This window comes from Crocuta crocuta, unplaced genomic scaffold (assembly GCF_008692635.1).
Source record: "Crocuta crocuta isolate KB4526 unplaced genomic scaffold, BGI_CrCroc_1.0 scaffold323, whole genome shotgun sequence".
NCBI classification, from domain to species: domain Eukaryota; kingdom Metazoa; phylum Chordata; class Mammalia; order Carnivora; family Hyaenidae; genus Crocuta; species Crocuta crocuta.
This window is the reverse complement of record NW_027536465.1, coordinates 3596613-3613053: the sequence shown is the minus strand read 5'-3', so window position 1 is coordinate 3613053 and position 16441 is coordinate 3596613. Positions and strand designations below refer to the sequence as shown.

General features: G+C 54.2%; 1 protein-coding gene across 1 annotated transcript in view; it reads right to left on the bottom strand.

The window, feature by feature from the left end:
* The window catches only part of FADS2 (fatty acid desaturase 2), a 32602-nt gene that overhangs the window by 7872 nt on the left and 8289 nt on the right, over nt 1-16441 (bottom strand). Inside the window, exons 3-7 of the mRNA XM_077748762.1 lie at nt 14583-14780; nt 14370-14471; nt 9051-9176; nt 1383-1443; nt 943-1019 (exon numbers count right to left, since the gene is read on the bottom strand). Coding sequence (XP_077604888.1) covers nt 943-1019; nt 1383-1443; nt 9051-9176; nt 14370-14471; nt 14583-14780 — 564 coding nt within the window. The remainder of the gene's footprint in view (nt 1-942; nt 1020-1382; nt 1444-9050; nt 9177-14369; nt 14472-14582; nt 14781-16441) is intronic.

Sequence of the window (16441 nt, the reverse complement as noted above, 5' to 3'; positions counted from 1 at the left end):
AAAATTTTCAAAAAAAAAAAAAAAAAAGGACCAGCAATACCTAAGTGACTCTCTACTTGGTCTCCAGGGCAAGGGGGCCCCATCTCGGTCCCAGGGAGCCATTCTCTGCCACAGGCAAGGCTCTGCCTGTGGTGATGCCTCCATCCGGGTCATTCTATCAACCTTTTGCTGACAATCATGCCTGCACGTCTACATAAAGCCAAGGACCGGGGCATGCGCCACACTGGACGGCCCCTCTCCGGGTCCCCTCCTGCCGGTCTCTGCTCTCTCTGGACATAGAATCTGAAGATAGCCCAAGCTTGATGTTACCGGACACAGATACGGATGCATACAGGGGGGATGACAAGGGGCACACGCAGAGGAGCTCACTGCCCACAAGTGAAGGAGACTGGCCGGGACCTGGTCCTCCTTAACAGCCCTCAGAGGACCTATGTCACCAACACCTCACCTCGGACTTCTAGCCCCCAGAACTGTGGGAGATTCGTCTCTGTTGTGGGACAGAACTGCCACTTGGTCTGTGCTCCTTTCTTGTGCAGCCGCAGCAAACGAATGCACCTGTCATCTGAGCCAGTGCCATCTGCTCTCCAGTCCCCACATAGAGCGCAGTGAGCCCTGGCTCAGCGGGTCTTGGGGCTGCACGGGGGCAATTGTCGGAGCAGCGGGCCGGGTTTGGCTCTCATCATGTCGCCTTCGGGAACTTTCTGAGGGAGCTCTGCAAAGGCAGTGGCCCCCCGCTGCGCTCCCTTGGTGTGTGTGTGTGTGGGCGGGGGGGAATGTGTAGGGCTGGGGCGCTGGGGCCTCCCTGGCTCCTGGTAGCTTTAAAGAGGGTCCCTTCCTGAGAGTGACAAGGCAGCCCCCCTCCCTGAGGGGGGCAGGGCAGGCCCCCGGGCCCACCTGCTCCCGTCCCCCCACACCCCTGGCCAGCTGTACCCCTTGACTCACCACCCAGTCTCTGCGTGAGATCATGGTCATGATGATCTGGTATTGGAAGTACACGGGGATGAGCAGAGGCGGCCCGACTGCGGGGAGAACAGAGGTGCTTAGAGGCTGGAAGGTCCGTGGGGAGTTGGGCCGAGCCCTGAAAGGGGGGGCCCAGCTCTGCAGCTCACAGGCAGAGGCAGCGACCTGTGCCTGAGGAGCAGATGCCCCCTCCCTCCAGCCCGCGTCCCCCCTCCCCGCCTGGGGACCCCCCGAGTGCGGGACCCTGGGTCTGTGCCCCATCTGTGTCATGGGCCAGGAGCCGTTTGCTGGGGACTCTGTTTGCTGCCGGCCCATCCTGCTCTAACAGGCTTAGGGGCGATTTCTGGGTCCTAAGGGGTGTCAGATGAGAGTGGACAGATGACCGTTCTGGGGTGTGGTTGTGGGGCTGCCCCGGCACTCACTCAGGAAGAAGTACTCGTGCTGGTGGTTGTAAGGTAGGTATTTCAGCTTCTTCTTGCCGTACTGAGGAGAGCGGAGAGAGAGTGAGCGCCCGTCACCCCTCAGGCTCCAGCCACCCAGGCCTCCCAACCGCTCAGCGGCCACCACCCTTCTCCTATCCGTCTGCAGCCTGGGACCCCCAAGGCTGAGCCCCTCTGGCCCTCTGGGCTCCTATTTCTCATGTGGACTTGGACAATGATTTGACCCTGAGCCTCAGCCTCAGAAGCACCAGCCTCTGAAATGGGCCCAGCTGGGATCTGGCCCAAGAAAGCCACATGGCAGGCACTAAATGTTTATGGAGTGAGCACACAGCTAAACAACTCACATCGGGCCACAAAGGGAGCTCCTTGAACAGCCTCCACTCCTTTGATGGGGAGAAAAGCTCCCGGGGAACCCTGGGGAGCTCCCCCAGAGCCCACAGCAGCCCGGAGGACCCAGGTAAGGGCCAGGGGAATTGTTTACAGTCACCAGGGCAGGAGCAGATCCTCCCCAATCTCCCCCCTCCCCCCGAAGCCTCCTGCAAAGCTAATCACTTTCCCCAGGCGGATGCCTCTCTGTTGAGGATGCCTGAAGGCCAGAGAGGCCACACGTAGTCACCTGGTCCCAGCCAGGGCACCCCGATGCCGGACACTCCGAGCAAGGAGTGCCACGCTTGGGCTTGGGCGCCCTCACTGTACAAAGCTGCTTTGGCCATGCTGAGCACGAGCCCGTAGGGGAGCCCAGGAGCCCTTAATTCTAGGGTCCAGTCCTCTGGAGACCAACCCGCCTTACTCCTTGGGGACTGAGACCATAAGATGATGCTCTAGGCGTGGCTCCTGCTCAGTGCCGATGCTGAAAGGCCACATGGGGAGGCTGGGCTTGGACCTGCACAGGTCACTTAGTCTCTCCGAGCCCCGTTCGGCACCCAAATCACTGGTCGTGAAGAGGAGCCAATGAGAACATGGGCATAAATGCCAGGTGCTGGCCCTTGGACCCTGCCCCTCACCCACCCTTCCCTGGTTCCATCCCTCTGAAGGTGATCATTCCTATTTGTCGCAGTCAGAAGAGGAGAGCACATAACAGATAGAGAGACCTTGGATATTGGCCATCCAATGCTCCCATCTCCAGGCGAGAGCAGAGACGGAAGTGACTGTCAAAATCACAGGCAGGGCCCATGACTCTTGAAAGGAGGAGCCCTGGTGGGAAGGAAGCCCAGGCTGTCCCCAGGACGGGCGTCTTGGCACCAGGGGTCATGGTCACGACACTTCTGGCCGAAGCACCACTAGAAGGGATCCCTTTGTTCCGTGGGGCCTCCTGTACCTTGGCAAGGGTCTCACTCATCCCCAGAAAGTGCGGCCATTTGCACGAAGATGGTCACTAAGGCCAGGGCCGTGGCTGGCCTTGGAGGTCCCAGCCGAGGAGGACAAGGAGGCGGCCTTGGAAGGTTTCTCAGTGGCCAGTGGAAGGGTGGGGGTGGGGGGGGACGCTATGGTCCAGGGTTCCGGGGAGCATGTGGCCTGCGGAACGGGCCATTGGATCCTGCTCTAACCTCCCCCTAGAAGCCAGGAAACAGGCCCACAGGCCCAGCCCGAGTCTGCAGGCTTCTCGGCCCTGGACAGGGGCCCTCCCAGGCACATCTCTGCCCCACAGGTCATCCCAGGAGGTGGCCTCAGGCCCGGAGGACCCTTGCAGGCTAATTAGACTCCACTCGGGAAGTGAACCTCAAGGGTAGCCCAGACAGGTGGGTAGACCAGAGGGTCCCCATAGAAGGACATGGGGGTGACTAAGCTGCTGAGGGGGTGGGGGCACAGGGGAATTCATCTGACATTGCATTTCTGTAGTAAGTCGCTAGTTTCATTGCTTTCTGGTGACCTGTGGGGAGTGACAGAGATCAATGGGCTGCCACTCCCCCAGCCCCCACTGGCTCCCATAGGTACCCCCCCCCCATGCTGCAGAGTGTCCCACAGGCGCTGCCGGGGCCCTGGCCCCCTGCCCCGCTGTCCCTTGGGCAGTAGTGGGCCTCCCTGTCAGATCCTGTGTCCCCAGGCTTAGGGAGGAAGGGCTTGGGATTCGGAAACAATGCAGTATTTGAGCAGATTGCTTCACACACACCCTCGCCTGCCCTGCCATGAGCTTTGAGTCCTTAGTCATCGAGGCGGGCGGGGGTCTGGAGACCAGCCCAGCCCAGAGCTGTTGAGGGGCCGGCACATGAAGTGGATATAATGGGACTTTGGGACCATGAACCGAACCGCGAACTACCGTCACAGCCACATGTGCAGCGGTGTGCAGGGACACACCAAAACGTCGCTGCACATCACTGCACGTTCCCATCTCGATGACCTCAGCCGGGGCAGGGGCAAGGCCATCTGTCAGGGCGAGGCTGGCCCTCTCACAACCAGTGAGTGCACACGCAGTCTGGCGACGTGTGGCTGACTTGCTGGCTCTTTGCCCTAGAAGTTGTGGGCGCAGGGGAGGCAGGCAGAGGGGCTTGAGAACATACAAGGCCGGGAGTAAGTGCCTTCTCCCTGCATCGCAACTCATCAGAAAGCTGGGGTGGCCCATTTTCCTGGGTGTCCAGTAGGTGGTGCCCTGGGCAGGTTCCGGCAGGACCCAGGAGCCCTGGCTCAGGGGCAAGACAGCCTGGGTTTGGATGCTGCTGCTGTCTTTTCTAGCTACGACCTCAAGTGACTCATTTCATGTCTCCTGGCCTTCGCTCTTGCATCTGTGAAATGGGCGTGATGATAGCTCCCGCTTCGTGGTTAAGCAAAGGTTAAGCCATACGCTGCCTACGGTGCTCGGCACGGTTGCTAGGCGCGTGGACTCAGTCAGAGTCGGCCCTCCTCCCCACCGGGGGCCGCAAAGCCTGGAGAACCCCCACACCTCCTCTCCAGGAGAGTCCTCAGCACACACAGGGGGAAAAGAAAGCTCAGGTGGCAGGGTTGTCATAAGTAAGCCGCAGGAAAGACAGAGGGTGCTCTCACTCAGGCCAGGTGGCTTGTCGTGGTCCAGAAGAGAAAATGGTGTCACACACGGGGCTCCCTTTGACGCAGTCCCAAGCTGAGGCTCCCAGGGGACGCAAGCAGGGGCAGGGGGCCAGGGCCAGCTCCGGTGGCCTGGCTTCCCCCCCACAGACCACAGGCCAGGCCTGGCTGACAGGCTGAGTGCGCGCCAGGGGCATGTGCGGGGGACTTTTCAGCTTTGGAACAAAATGTTTGAGGAACGACAAGGGCCTTCCTTGTCTGTTCAGGGTTGGGGGAGGGGAGCTGTCGCTGAGCCCAGTCCCGGCCTCTGGGAACCTGCAGGCTCACAGAGAGAAATGGGCCACGCGGCCACCTCAGGCATGCGCAGAATGGCAAGACTCCAGTCCGTGGGCCCCAAGAGGAGGGCCGTGGTCGTTGTAAGGGAGGACTGTTTGCAAAGGTCTGCCTGGAGCAGGAAGACAGGCAGCGGGGCAGGGACAGCCTCCCCGTCCCAGATGGGCGGAAAAGCGGGATGTCAGGTGGCGGGGAGTAGGGGGGCGGAGGGGAGCGCAAACACTGGTGGCTTCTGAAAACCCGCTTACAGCGCCACTGGGATAATGGCCTCACCATTCCCCTCAGGATGCGACAGATAGATACACGGGCGAGCGGAGGCACCCCTGAGCTCACCGCCACGTGACTCTGTTCTGGAAGTTCTAGTAATGTCAGAACACCCAAACCAGAAACCAGAGTGTGGAGCTATTAGAAAGAGTACATCTTCGGGGCGCCTGGGTGGCTTAGTCGGTTGAGCGTCCGACTTTCGCTTAGGTCATGATCTCGCGGTTCGTGGGTTCGAGCCCCGCGTCGGGCTCTGTGCTGACTGCCAGCTCAGAGCCTGGAGCCTGTTTCAGTCTGTGACTCCCTCTCTCTCTGACCCTCCCCTGCTCACGCTGTCTCTCTCTCTCTCTCTCCTAGAAATAAATAAAAAATATTAAAAAAAAAAAAAGATATAGAAAGAGTACATCTTCATTATTTTCAAGGAGAGAATTGTCTACCCGGGAAACTCAGAGTCAACGGCTGAGAAATCTCAAATCACAAAGAGGCCTGAGTGGGGCGCCTGTGGGGGTTCAGTCTGTTAAGTGTCCAACTCTTGATTTCGGCTCAGGTCACAATGTCCTGGTTTGTGCGATCGAGACCCTCACCCCCACTCCACCCCGTGTAGGGGGTCTGTGGTGACAGCGCAGAGCCTGCTTGCGATTCTCTCTCTCCTTCTCTCTCTCTCTGCCCTTCCCCTATTCTCTCTCTCAAACAAACTTTTTTTTTAAAGTTCTTCCCCCCCCAAAAAACAAAACCCAGAGGACTGAGTGGACACCAGCTGGACATGAAGATAACAATCAAATATCAACAACTTCCCTGAACATTGGAGAAGCCCCAATAACCAACAGAGAAAATGTCCAGGGTGAAATTGAACGAGAACCACCCATGAGGCATCTAAAGAAAAGCATAAAACTTTTCTATGAGAAATAAAAAGGGGCTTGAGCAATTGGAGAAAGACGCCTTACTGCTGGATGGGGGGACTGAGTATGGGGCGTCTGTTCTCTCCAAGAATGGAACGGCAGCCCACTCACAAGCTTCCGGGAAGTTATTAGGGGCCACACGGGAGGGGCCTTGAATGCTGATGGGGGTGCTGGGAAAACTGGCTGACTGCAGACAAATGTGAAGGAAGGACACTAGCCTACCCACAGCCTGTTTGGCCAAAGTGAAATAATTCAAAAGTGAAGCCCCGTGGGGCGCTCAGTTGGTTGAGCGTCCGGCTTCGGCTCAGGTCATGATCTCACCATTCATGGGTTCAAGCCCTGTGTCCGGCTCTGTGCTGACAGCCAGCTCAGAGCCTAGAGCCTGCTTCCAATTCTGTGTCTCCCTCTCTCTCTGATCCTCCCCTGCTCACCCTGTCTCTCTCTCTCTCTCAAAAATAAATAAGGCATTAAAAAAAGTGAAGCCACGAGACACTGAAAATAATATGTATGAAGAACTTTTCTCGGGGCGCCTGCCTGGCTCAGTTGGTAAAGTGGGTGACTCTTGATTTTGAGGTTGGGAGTTCGAACCCCACACTGGGTGTAGAGATTATTTAAAATCTTTTTTTTTTTTTAAAGAACTTTCTGAGCATAAAAGAAATTAAAAGAATCTGCAGGGGGGGAAGAAATGAATACATCTTGCTACATCAAACAAACAAAAGCCTCCTGGAAGTCTTAAATAAGACCAGAAGGCAGATAACTAACCAGAAAAGGGGCCTCACTGCTGAGGCCCCTGCTGGTTACATTTCTCCATACGACGCAGCCCTTTGGAGTCAGTTTGTTTATCTGGGCCTGGAGATAAGGGCCCCATGTCCTTGCTCTGGAGGCCAGAGGTCAGCTCAAGGCCCTAAGGCCTGGGGGGGGTCTGGGGGGCTCAATTGGTTAAGCTTCTGACTCTTGATTTTGGCTCAGGTCACGATCTCACCGTTTGTGAGATGGTGAGTTCTTGGAGCCTGCTTGGGATTCGCTCTCTCTCTCTCTTCCTTTCTCTCTGTCCCTCCCCCACTTTTTCTCTCTCAAAATAAAGAAATAAACATTAAAAAAGAAAAGAAAAGATCCTGGGACCTGGGCGACTGGCCCAGGCTGTGGTCTCTCAAATGCTACTGTCGATCAGATAACCAGATCCCTGAAACCACCCTCTGCAGCACCTGCCCCAAAGCCGGCATTCCAGAAGTGTCTATAGGGAGAGGAGGTGTGGGAAGAGGTTTCACCGGCCACCACGCAGCAGAGAGGAAAGACGACTTCCTGCCAGCAGAGCTGGTGGGACTAGACTTCTGTCGTCAGGGACACAGAGAGCATCTGACGGGACACCCAACGACTCTAGGACATTAAGCCTCATGGAGAAAGGGGAGCCTCTGTCCTTGCTCACTGGGGCCCCAAGATCGTCAGCTCCACGGTCTGGACACCTCTGATCCAAGCCCGAAAACTGTTTCCGAGAAGAAACAGGCAAGCGTGTGCTTCGGCAGAGTGTAATCCCTGCCCGGTCACAGAGGCTCCTCGCTTCCAAAGTACCAACTTTTGGCTAATTTCCTCGGCAGTGACCACGCCACGGGAAGCCCAGGTTTCCGCTCCAATGTCCTCTTGGGTGGAAGGAACTGAAATGGGAACTGTTACAAGAGCAACGAGAAACTTCTAAACTCATCCTATCACCATGTTTACAAATAGCAAAGCAGATGTAGATTTTTTCGGTAAATTAAACCCTAACATAGAGGCTGTTCCCTAGGAGGTCTACTTGCTAAAAAAAAAAAAAAAAATGTGTTAAATGAGGGCATTCTTTAAATGCACCGGAGGTGCTTTTAGTGAAAAGAGGACCTGGGCGAAGTCCGAGGTACTTGGGACTCCCAGAAAGAGGTCCATGTAAGGTGGCAAGTTGCAGTACAGAATGTCTAAGTTTTTTTATGTTGTTTTGTTTTTTAAGTTTATTTATTTATTTATTTATTATTTTTAACGTTTATTTATTTTTGAGTGGGGGCTCTGGAGTGAGTGGGGGCAGGGGCAGACAGAGTGGGACACACAGAATCCAAAGCAGGCTTCAGGCTCTGAGCTGTCAGCACAGAGCCCGACGCGGGGCTCGGACCCTCAAATAAAAAGATCATGACCTGAGCCAAAGTCGGATGCTGAAACACAGGTACCCCTAAAGTTTATTTATTTTTGAGAGGGAGAGAGTGAAAAACAAGAGAGAGAGAGGGAATGCGCCCCAGTGAGTATGAGTGGGGAAGGAGCAGAGAGAAAGAGGGAGAGAGAGGATCCCAAACAGGCTCCACACTGTCATCATGGAGCCCAACTTGGGGCTCGATCCTATGACCATGAGATCACCATCTGAGCCAATATCAAGAGTCAGACACTTAATCCACTGAGCCACCCAGGGTCTCCAAGAACATCTAAGTTTTAATTTTGGTTTTTAAGAAAGACATCTGGAAGAATTTATATGTTGTCATTAATGGTCATTAGTGGTCACCCTCAGGGTATGAGATTTGGGATATGGAGATAATAGGTGATTCACTTTGTCATTTTGTGTATTTATGTGCTACTTAAATGCTTGTAATGGGTTTAAGTCTATATTTATAATAAAAGATGAACTAACATAAAAATAAGGCAGTGTGGTGGAGTGGAAGGGAAAGGACTTGGCTGTCAGATCTGGGGCCTCATCCCAGACCAACCACTAAACTATGTGATCCTGAACCCACCCCCTCCTTCCACTGAGCCTCACTCTGTCACCTATGGTGAAGGAGGTTGGCCCAGACCACGCCAGGGCCCCTCTCAGCATCGAGGACTGTGACTCTCCAAATAAGGCTTCCCTGAGCTGATCTTTGGGGGACTAGCTTGAGCTCTGGAACTTTGCCTCCCTGCTAAACTGCAACCAGGTTTCCTTTGCCCCCAGGAAGAAACAAGCCAGAAAACAGTCTTTCCCAGCCCATGGGAGGCAGAGAGGCATCTAACACCGATAAGGAGTTGATCTGTTATTTACACATGAGGCCATTCCGCAGAAATTCCAGCTTGAATAATTCAGGAAAAGTTTCCATGCAAATGCATTTGGATGGCTCTTCAACCCCCAGGATTCCTTCTCTGGTCTCACATCAGGCCAAACAGTTCCCACGTCCACATTGACCCTTCATCGTACCTCAATGGGCTGCCATTCGCCCAGGACAAATACATGCAGCATGTTGACATCCGGATCCTTGTGGAAGATGTTGGGCTTGGCGTGGTGCTGGAAGTGACGATGATTCCACCAGTTGGCAGAGGCACCCTGTGGGGGAAAACGGGGTGAGTGGCACAGTTATGGGGGGGGTCCCGTTCCTAGGAGTGTCAATGGTCAGGGCTGACTTCGCCATCATACGTGGGGCCTCGGGCCCCTTCGAACATCAGAATGCAGTCCTGTGGGTACTGAGTCTGGACTGAAACCAGGGCTTCTGAGTGAGGCCAAGCCATGCTGCCCTCCAGGCCCCATTTCCCCAACCCCCACAGCAATATGAGCAAGGATGGTGGGTGCTAGGCCGCATGGTGATCGCCTTGGCCTCTGCTAGCACCAGGGGTGAGCCTCCACACCCCTCATCCTCTGCACGTCCCCCACATGCCATGTCCTACAAGGAGAGACACTTCCGTTTCGGACAACGGTAAGAAGTGGGCTCTATTCTTTGGCCTCTGATTCCACTCCCAGGCATGTACCCAAGAGAAACGAAAACACGGCCACACAACATTGGACACCAACGTTCCCATTATTCAAAAGAACCAAAAAGTGGAAACAGCCTCTCGACCATCATGCTGATGGCTGGATAACTAAAACGCTGTAGGTCCGCATGGCGGGATACCATTTAGCCAGGCCACAAAAAGGTGTGAGGCACTGATATCTGCTCCCACGTGGGGGAACCTTGAGAACGTCCTGCTAAGTGGGTGACGGCAGACACAAAGGACCACGAACATGATTCCGTTTATACGTAACGTCCGGAATAGAGAATATAGACATAGAAAGAGAAGTGGTTGCCTAGGGCTAGGGGTGGGCAATGGATGGGAGGGATGAGGGATGAGGGGGCAGCCATGAGGTTGGAGGTTTCTTTGGGGAGCGATGAGGACGTTCTCAAATTGGCAGTGACAACAGTTGCATAAATCTGTGAACACATCAGCAGCAGCTGGCAAGAGGCGACCCCACAGCCAGACAGGCTGCCGTACTGAGGGGTGAGGACCAGCGAGGTCACACCCGCAAGGCCAGATGGAGGGCTTAAGAAACAACCTCAAACACGAACAGGTTAAGAGCTTCCAGGCTCTAATATGTAAATATAAAGCCATGATCCTAGGAGACAAGAAGCCATTACGGAAGTGTGTACTTCAAGGTCACAAAGTTCGGGTTCACCAACTCGAGCTCTCACCACGCTCTGGAGGCATGCCCATCCCCCAAACTTGCCCTGTGGCCCGCAAAAGGAAATTAAGACCTCCTGACGTTTCTCTCTTTACTGGGGAACCACTGCCGGATCAATCAATGCTCTGGCCAACGGTCTGGCCATGTGCAAAAAGCCCTGGGTGCTAAAACATTTTACTTGGGAGATACTTTTGGCACAGATACGTTCTCTGGACACTATCAGTCACAGGCTCACACGGCTATGAACAGCTGAGGCCTTTGCAGAGACCTGTGAGCAGGTGGGTCTCAAAATCCATCAGAGCCTCTCCCCACCCTCCAAAAAAATGTCAGTGTGTGTGAGTTCGGAGGACTGGGGCGCCAATTGAATCAGATGATGACACATTTGCCTTTCCAGCCAGAGGAACCCAACTTCTGGGAAGGGTCAACATGGAAAAATCTCTGGCACAAAGAAATTGAGGAGCAAGGCATGTTATGAATAGACATGATGCTTAGAATACACCAACCCAGAGATGTTTGTTGAGTGAATAAATGAAGAAAAGAAGGCTGAGCGGTGAATACCCCCAGGGATGAGTCAGCGACAGGGAGGCTATCTCACTCTCTCTGGACAGATTAGCGACAAAATGTTCTTTGATCCTGCTGTTTTTCTGCTGTGATTCTCTTCTGTTCTTCACGAGTCAAAGCCCTACTTATTCTTCACACTGAGAAGCCTGTCCGCCTTGGGAATGAGGCAGTGATCCAGAGGCAAGCCCCCGACTAGGGAAGGACAGGAGGGCACCCCAGCACACTGACACAGTCCCTGGGAAGAGAAGCAAACCTGTGGGGGTGGAGGGGGGAGGGAGTGGGCTAGCTCCCTCTATAGGCTGGGCAGGAGGGGGCCCTGGGCAGAGTGTGTGACAGGTGCTTTCCAGACAGAGGGAGGAGGCTAGGTGCAGGCCTTGGTGGTCAGGGAAAGGGTGGTGCGGACTCCTCTAGAAGCCAAAGGCCCTTGGGTTGAGTCAGAGACCCAGGACCGCGGCCAATAATCCTGGGCTGAGCCATGTCAGAGGCTGAGGGAAAAGGAAAACTGTGTACCCCTGGCTATAATGAATGCAACCACATCAATGAGGTTCCGAATCTGCTTTTTGGTTTGCCTCATTTTCTTCTTCTTTTTGTAAATGTTTATTTATCTTTGAGAGAGAGAGAAAGACAGAGCACAAGCAGGGGAGGGGCAGAGAGAGAGAGACATAGAACTTGAAGCAGGCTCCAGGCTCTGAGCCATCAGTACAGAGCCCGATGCAGGGCTCAGACTCACGGACCATGAGATCATGACCTGAGCCAAAGTCGGATGCCCAACCAACCTAGGTGCCCCGGTGTGCCTCATTTTCAATGGAGAGAATTGCCAGGTTGGACGATTTCTCTCAAACGTGTGACAAGCTTAAATAATTTTAACTAACTTAAACCAAAGTAAAATAATAACAACTTCTGTTTTGGTACAATATACTTTAACTTAATGTTGGGACCTTTAATACACCCAACTTTCCAATTTTTAAATATTTCTCAACTGCTTTAATGTTCTGGGGGAAAAGATCCACCGTTACAAAAAGAATAGATATGAACACGTACATGGGACACAGGATTTTCCTTTTTTTCTTTTAAAGTTATTGAGCGAGTGAGGGAGGGGAGGGGCAGAGACAGAGGGAGAGAGAGAATCCCAAGCAGGCTCTTTGCTGTCAACGCAGAGCCTGATGCGGGGCTCAGTCCCACAAACTGTGAGATCATGACCTGAGCCGAACTCAGGAGTCAGATGCTTAACCGACTTGAGCCCCCAGGGTGCCGGCCCAGATTTTCCCTTGTATCTCGGGTTCCAACATGGCTCAGCACCGTCCTGATCTTCATTTAAAACGTTGCTGTTTTGTTCGCGGTCGATTATCTTTGCATTACTTTTGGTTTCTAAAAAATATATTCGAATGTTATTCATCTCGATTACTGAGTCTTTTGGTGTCCTCTTAAATTGTGTGCCCTGGGCGAGGGCCTCGCTCACGTTAACCCTAGTCCTGGTGGCCCGAGACGATATAGTGAAAAGGCTGGCAGTTTTCTGGTTTCCATCTCCAGATGTGGTGTCTAGATGGCACCAGCCTCAGGACAATGATGAACAACAAAAGGGTTTTAAACAGGGGCACCTGGGTGGCTCAGTCGGTTAAGTGTCCGTCTTTGGCTCAGGTCATGATCTCTCGGTTTGTGAGTTCGAGCCCCGCGTCGGGCTCTGTGCTGACAGCTCAGAGCGGGGAGCCTGCTTCAGATCATCTCTCCCCCTCTCTCTCCACCCCTCCCTCACTCACGCTCTGTCTCTCCAAACTAAACAGTAAAAAAAATTTTTTTTTTTTTTAAATAATAAAGGGTTTTAAACAAGGTGTGATGTCTCAGAACTCTTTGGAGTTCACCCTCTGGAAGAAATGTCCCCTGGAAGTGACAGGGCTGAGGGAGTCGGGAGGACTCCTTCAGGGGGAGTCGGGATGTGGGGAGCCCATGCTAGAATCCTGGAGCAGAGCTGGCTGCCAGTGAGAAGCAGGTCCCGGCTCCTCAGGGCTCCCGGCATGCTGTTCTCCGTCCTCACCAGCTTGTGCTAAAATATCCAAGTTGGCAGGGCACTGGGGGACCTCCCTGCAGCCAGTCCCCTTATTTCTCAGCAAAGGGACCAGAAGAACAGATGGAACAAGATCTGTCTGGAGCTGTGTGACGACAGTAGGCCCGCGCGATTTCAGACACGCCCCGGGGTGACCTGCTCAGTTGTGCCACTAGCCTAGACAGAGCTACGAGGACACAGTTAGCAGAGGGCTGGCAAGCCACGAGCGGAACCCATGTCCTTGACCTCCTCTAGGCTCTGAGCCCAAGTACCCCGCCTTCCCAGTGTCCCAGGGCTCTGATTTCATCAACCCAAGTTCTACATGGAGCCCAGTCCTCCGTCCTGGCCTCATCTTCCATCTGACTTAAGAGCTAGGCTCCAGGGCCCTTCAAAGACCACGGGACATCATGGCAGGACAGGCCCTCCCTCCCGGCTCCCGCCCGGAATCTGGAAACAGGACACAGCCCATCTTTGTTAAGTGCGCGGGGAGAACACGGGTTGGGAGTGAAATGTTACTTTCCAACATTGAGGAGGGCTTTCTCCGGCAGAAAAGAGTAGAAAAGGAAACAAAGCACTCTACTATGCGCACCCTCTCCCTTCACCCCTGAATTTTTGGAAGGAAACCAGGTTCTCAGGCCACTTCAGGCTCAGGGCCAGGCAAACCGCTTAGGAGCTCGTTACTAGTTCAGCCCCAGTTCACCCCCAACCAGATCTGCAGCCGGCGAGCCACGGGCTCCGTCACATATCGCTCTTCCCAAGCCAGGGTGAGGAGGGATGGAATTCTTTAGGACGCAGCCTTTCTCAGGAAGCAGCCGGGTGTTACTGGGAAAAGGCTGAGTCGGGGAGGACTTATTTCAGAATGAGTCGGCAAGGACTTATTTCCAAAACCAAGGACATAGCCTATCAAATGAGCACAAGGTCATGGGCAAGCCCAGCCTGTCTTCTTCCGAACTCGCCTTGCTGTAACACCTCGTGGGGCTACCGCCTTCATCTGCAAGTGGGTGAGAGAGGAGGCACGATTCACTTATGAGCTTTCAACAGCCCTGGCCCTTTGGCCCGGCTGATCATCATGCTATTTGACGTCCCTTACCTCAAGACTTCTATGACAATATCTCCCTTTCAGATTAAAAAGAATTTACTAGATAAGGCTTTAGATAAGGAGTAAACAATATAATCGACTGAGTCAATATACTAAAGCAGCCTATGCCTCTCCTCTGAGTTTTTTTTTTTTTTTTTTTTTTGCTGGTGTTCCTGCTCTAGTTGAATATGGAGACAGGGCTCTCGGAAGGTCAGAGAAACGGAGAAGGTGCCAAATTTCAGAGCCCCGAGCAGCCCTGTGGGAAAAGATTGCTCACAGGTGGAACTGCCTCATCACCCCATGGCCACGGCCACCGACCCAAGGAGAGGCTTGGCTTCCACAGAGCGAGACAGTGCGGTGCCAACCGCGACCTGATGGACGGACGCCCAGGGCTGCTAGTATTTACCTTTAAGTGGCCAATGATGAACTTGTGGACAATGTGGTTCCATGTGGACTTCTTGTAGACCGACAGGTGGCCATAATCGTGTTGCAGCCATCCAGCTTGGGCCTGGGGAGAGAAATGCCTTCACAGCGCCAGCTCGCACCCGCGGCCGGCCTCTGTGAGCTGGGGCAGTTGGGGTGGGGGCTTCTGGTGACCGGTGAGGGGGTCACACTTCACCTGAGAGGTAGCAAGGACAAAGGCCGTGATGACGGTGGGGATCCAGCCATTGCCAAAGTAAAAGATGGTGAACCAGGCAATGCTCTCCATGGCGATGATGTGGGCCAGGAGGAGGAGGAAGAACAGGTGATTGCTCTTAAACAGGTTCATATCCTCGGCAGTTTTCCTCAGGGCCCGGAAGTCCTCGGTGATCTCGGACTGTGGAGCAAGAGCACAGGGAAGGTGTTGGCCACCTGGCCGCTCCAGAGGAAACTAACATCTTCTTGCCCAGAGAAGTGGGTGGCAAGAGGGGCTGATCCGCAAGCCTGTGACCCGAGGGAGCCCGGCCACCATGTACCACATCGGCGGGCAGCCTTCATGGCGCCCTCCTGGGCCTCCGAGGCCCTGGGGACGGCACCATAGGGCCACAGCCGGGTGAGTAACGGAGAAAGGATGTGACTCAAAAGCGTGCCTTTGGCACACCGCGTTCACAGTGGCATTATTCACACAGCAAAAGGCAGAAGCAACCCAGACCTGCGTCAATGGATGAATGGCTAAACAGAATGGGGTGTATCCATGCACCAGAATGTCATTCAGCCTTAAAGAGGAAGGAGATTCTCACACCTGCTACCACACGCATGAACCTTGAAGACATTGTGCTCTGTGATACTAAGCCAGACACAAAAGGACACATGCTGTATGATTCCACTCAACTGAGCTACCTGGAGTGGGCAAATCACAGACAGAAAGTAGAATAGTGTTGACCGCGGCTGGGGGGAAGGGGAACAGGGAGTTCATGTTTAACGGGGACGGTCACAATTTGAGGTGGGGAGAAAGTTCTGGATGTGAGTGGTGGCAAAGGTGGCATAGCAACGTGAATGTATTCAAAGCCACTGAACCGTACATCTAAAAACAGTTAATGGGACACCTGGGTGGCTCAGTCGGTTAAGCAAGTTAAGCATCTGACTTCAGCTCAGGTCGTGATTTCACAGTCCGTGGGTTGGAGCCCTGCATGGGGCTCTGTGCTGACAGCTCAGAGCCTGGAGCCCGCTTTGGATTCTGTGTCTCCTCTCTCTGCCCCTACCCCACTTCTGCACTGTCTCATTCTGTCTCTCAAAAACAAATAAATGTAAAAAAAATTTTTTTTGAACAGCTATAATGGTAAAGTTGATGCTACAGATACGTATATATTAACGCACACGCACACACACATGCACTCAAGCTTGCATTTCCCACTCCCTGACCCTGCTCTGACTTGTTCCGGGCACTCTGTCGAGTCTCGCGGGGATTGCCATGGGGTGAGACAAAGCTGGGCAGCTATGGGCACTGGGGATGGGGGGCCATGGAGACCAAAGTGGAGTTGGGGGTGGCTCTAGGAAACGAACGTGGCTGGGAGACAGAAGGGAGCTAGCTGGGAGGCAGGGGTCGGGCAGGCTGGGAGGGGGAGAGGGTGCTTTGAAAGAGTAGACGGAGTGGGGGAGGGGCGCGTGCATGGAGAAAGCCAGGTTTGGGAGCCTGGGTGAATCTGTCAACCATTTAAGCAGCAGGGAAAGCGGGGACACAAGGTGGGGGCTCGAGAAGCAAAGCCAGGAAGGAGGGAGCCCTCGGGACACTGCGGAGGGGAGAGAAACTGCCTGCCTTAGGGGGTGGGGCGTGCTGGGGAGGGGGCGGAGGATGGAGCCACAAGTGAAGGAAGCAGGATGGAGCCCCAGGTCCGCTCCAGGGAGGGGTGAAGACAATCTCCCTCTCAGCCCTGGAGGGAAAGGGGAGAGTGGGGGCAGAGAAGTGGAGCTCCAGCGCGGAGGGGAAGTTGGCCTTGGAGGGCACACAGAATGGCCTGTATTTCCCAGAGAAGGAGAGAGAAAATGGTGCGGCCGGGG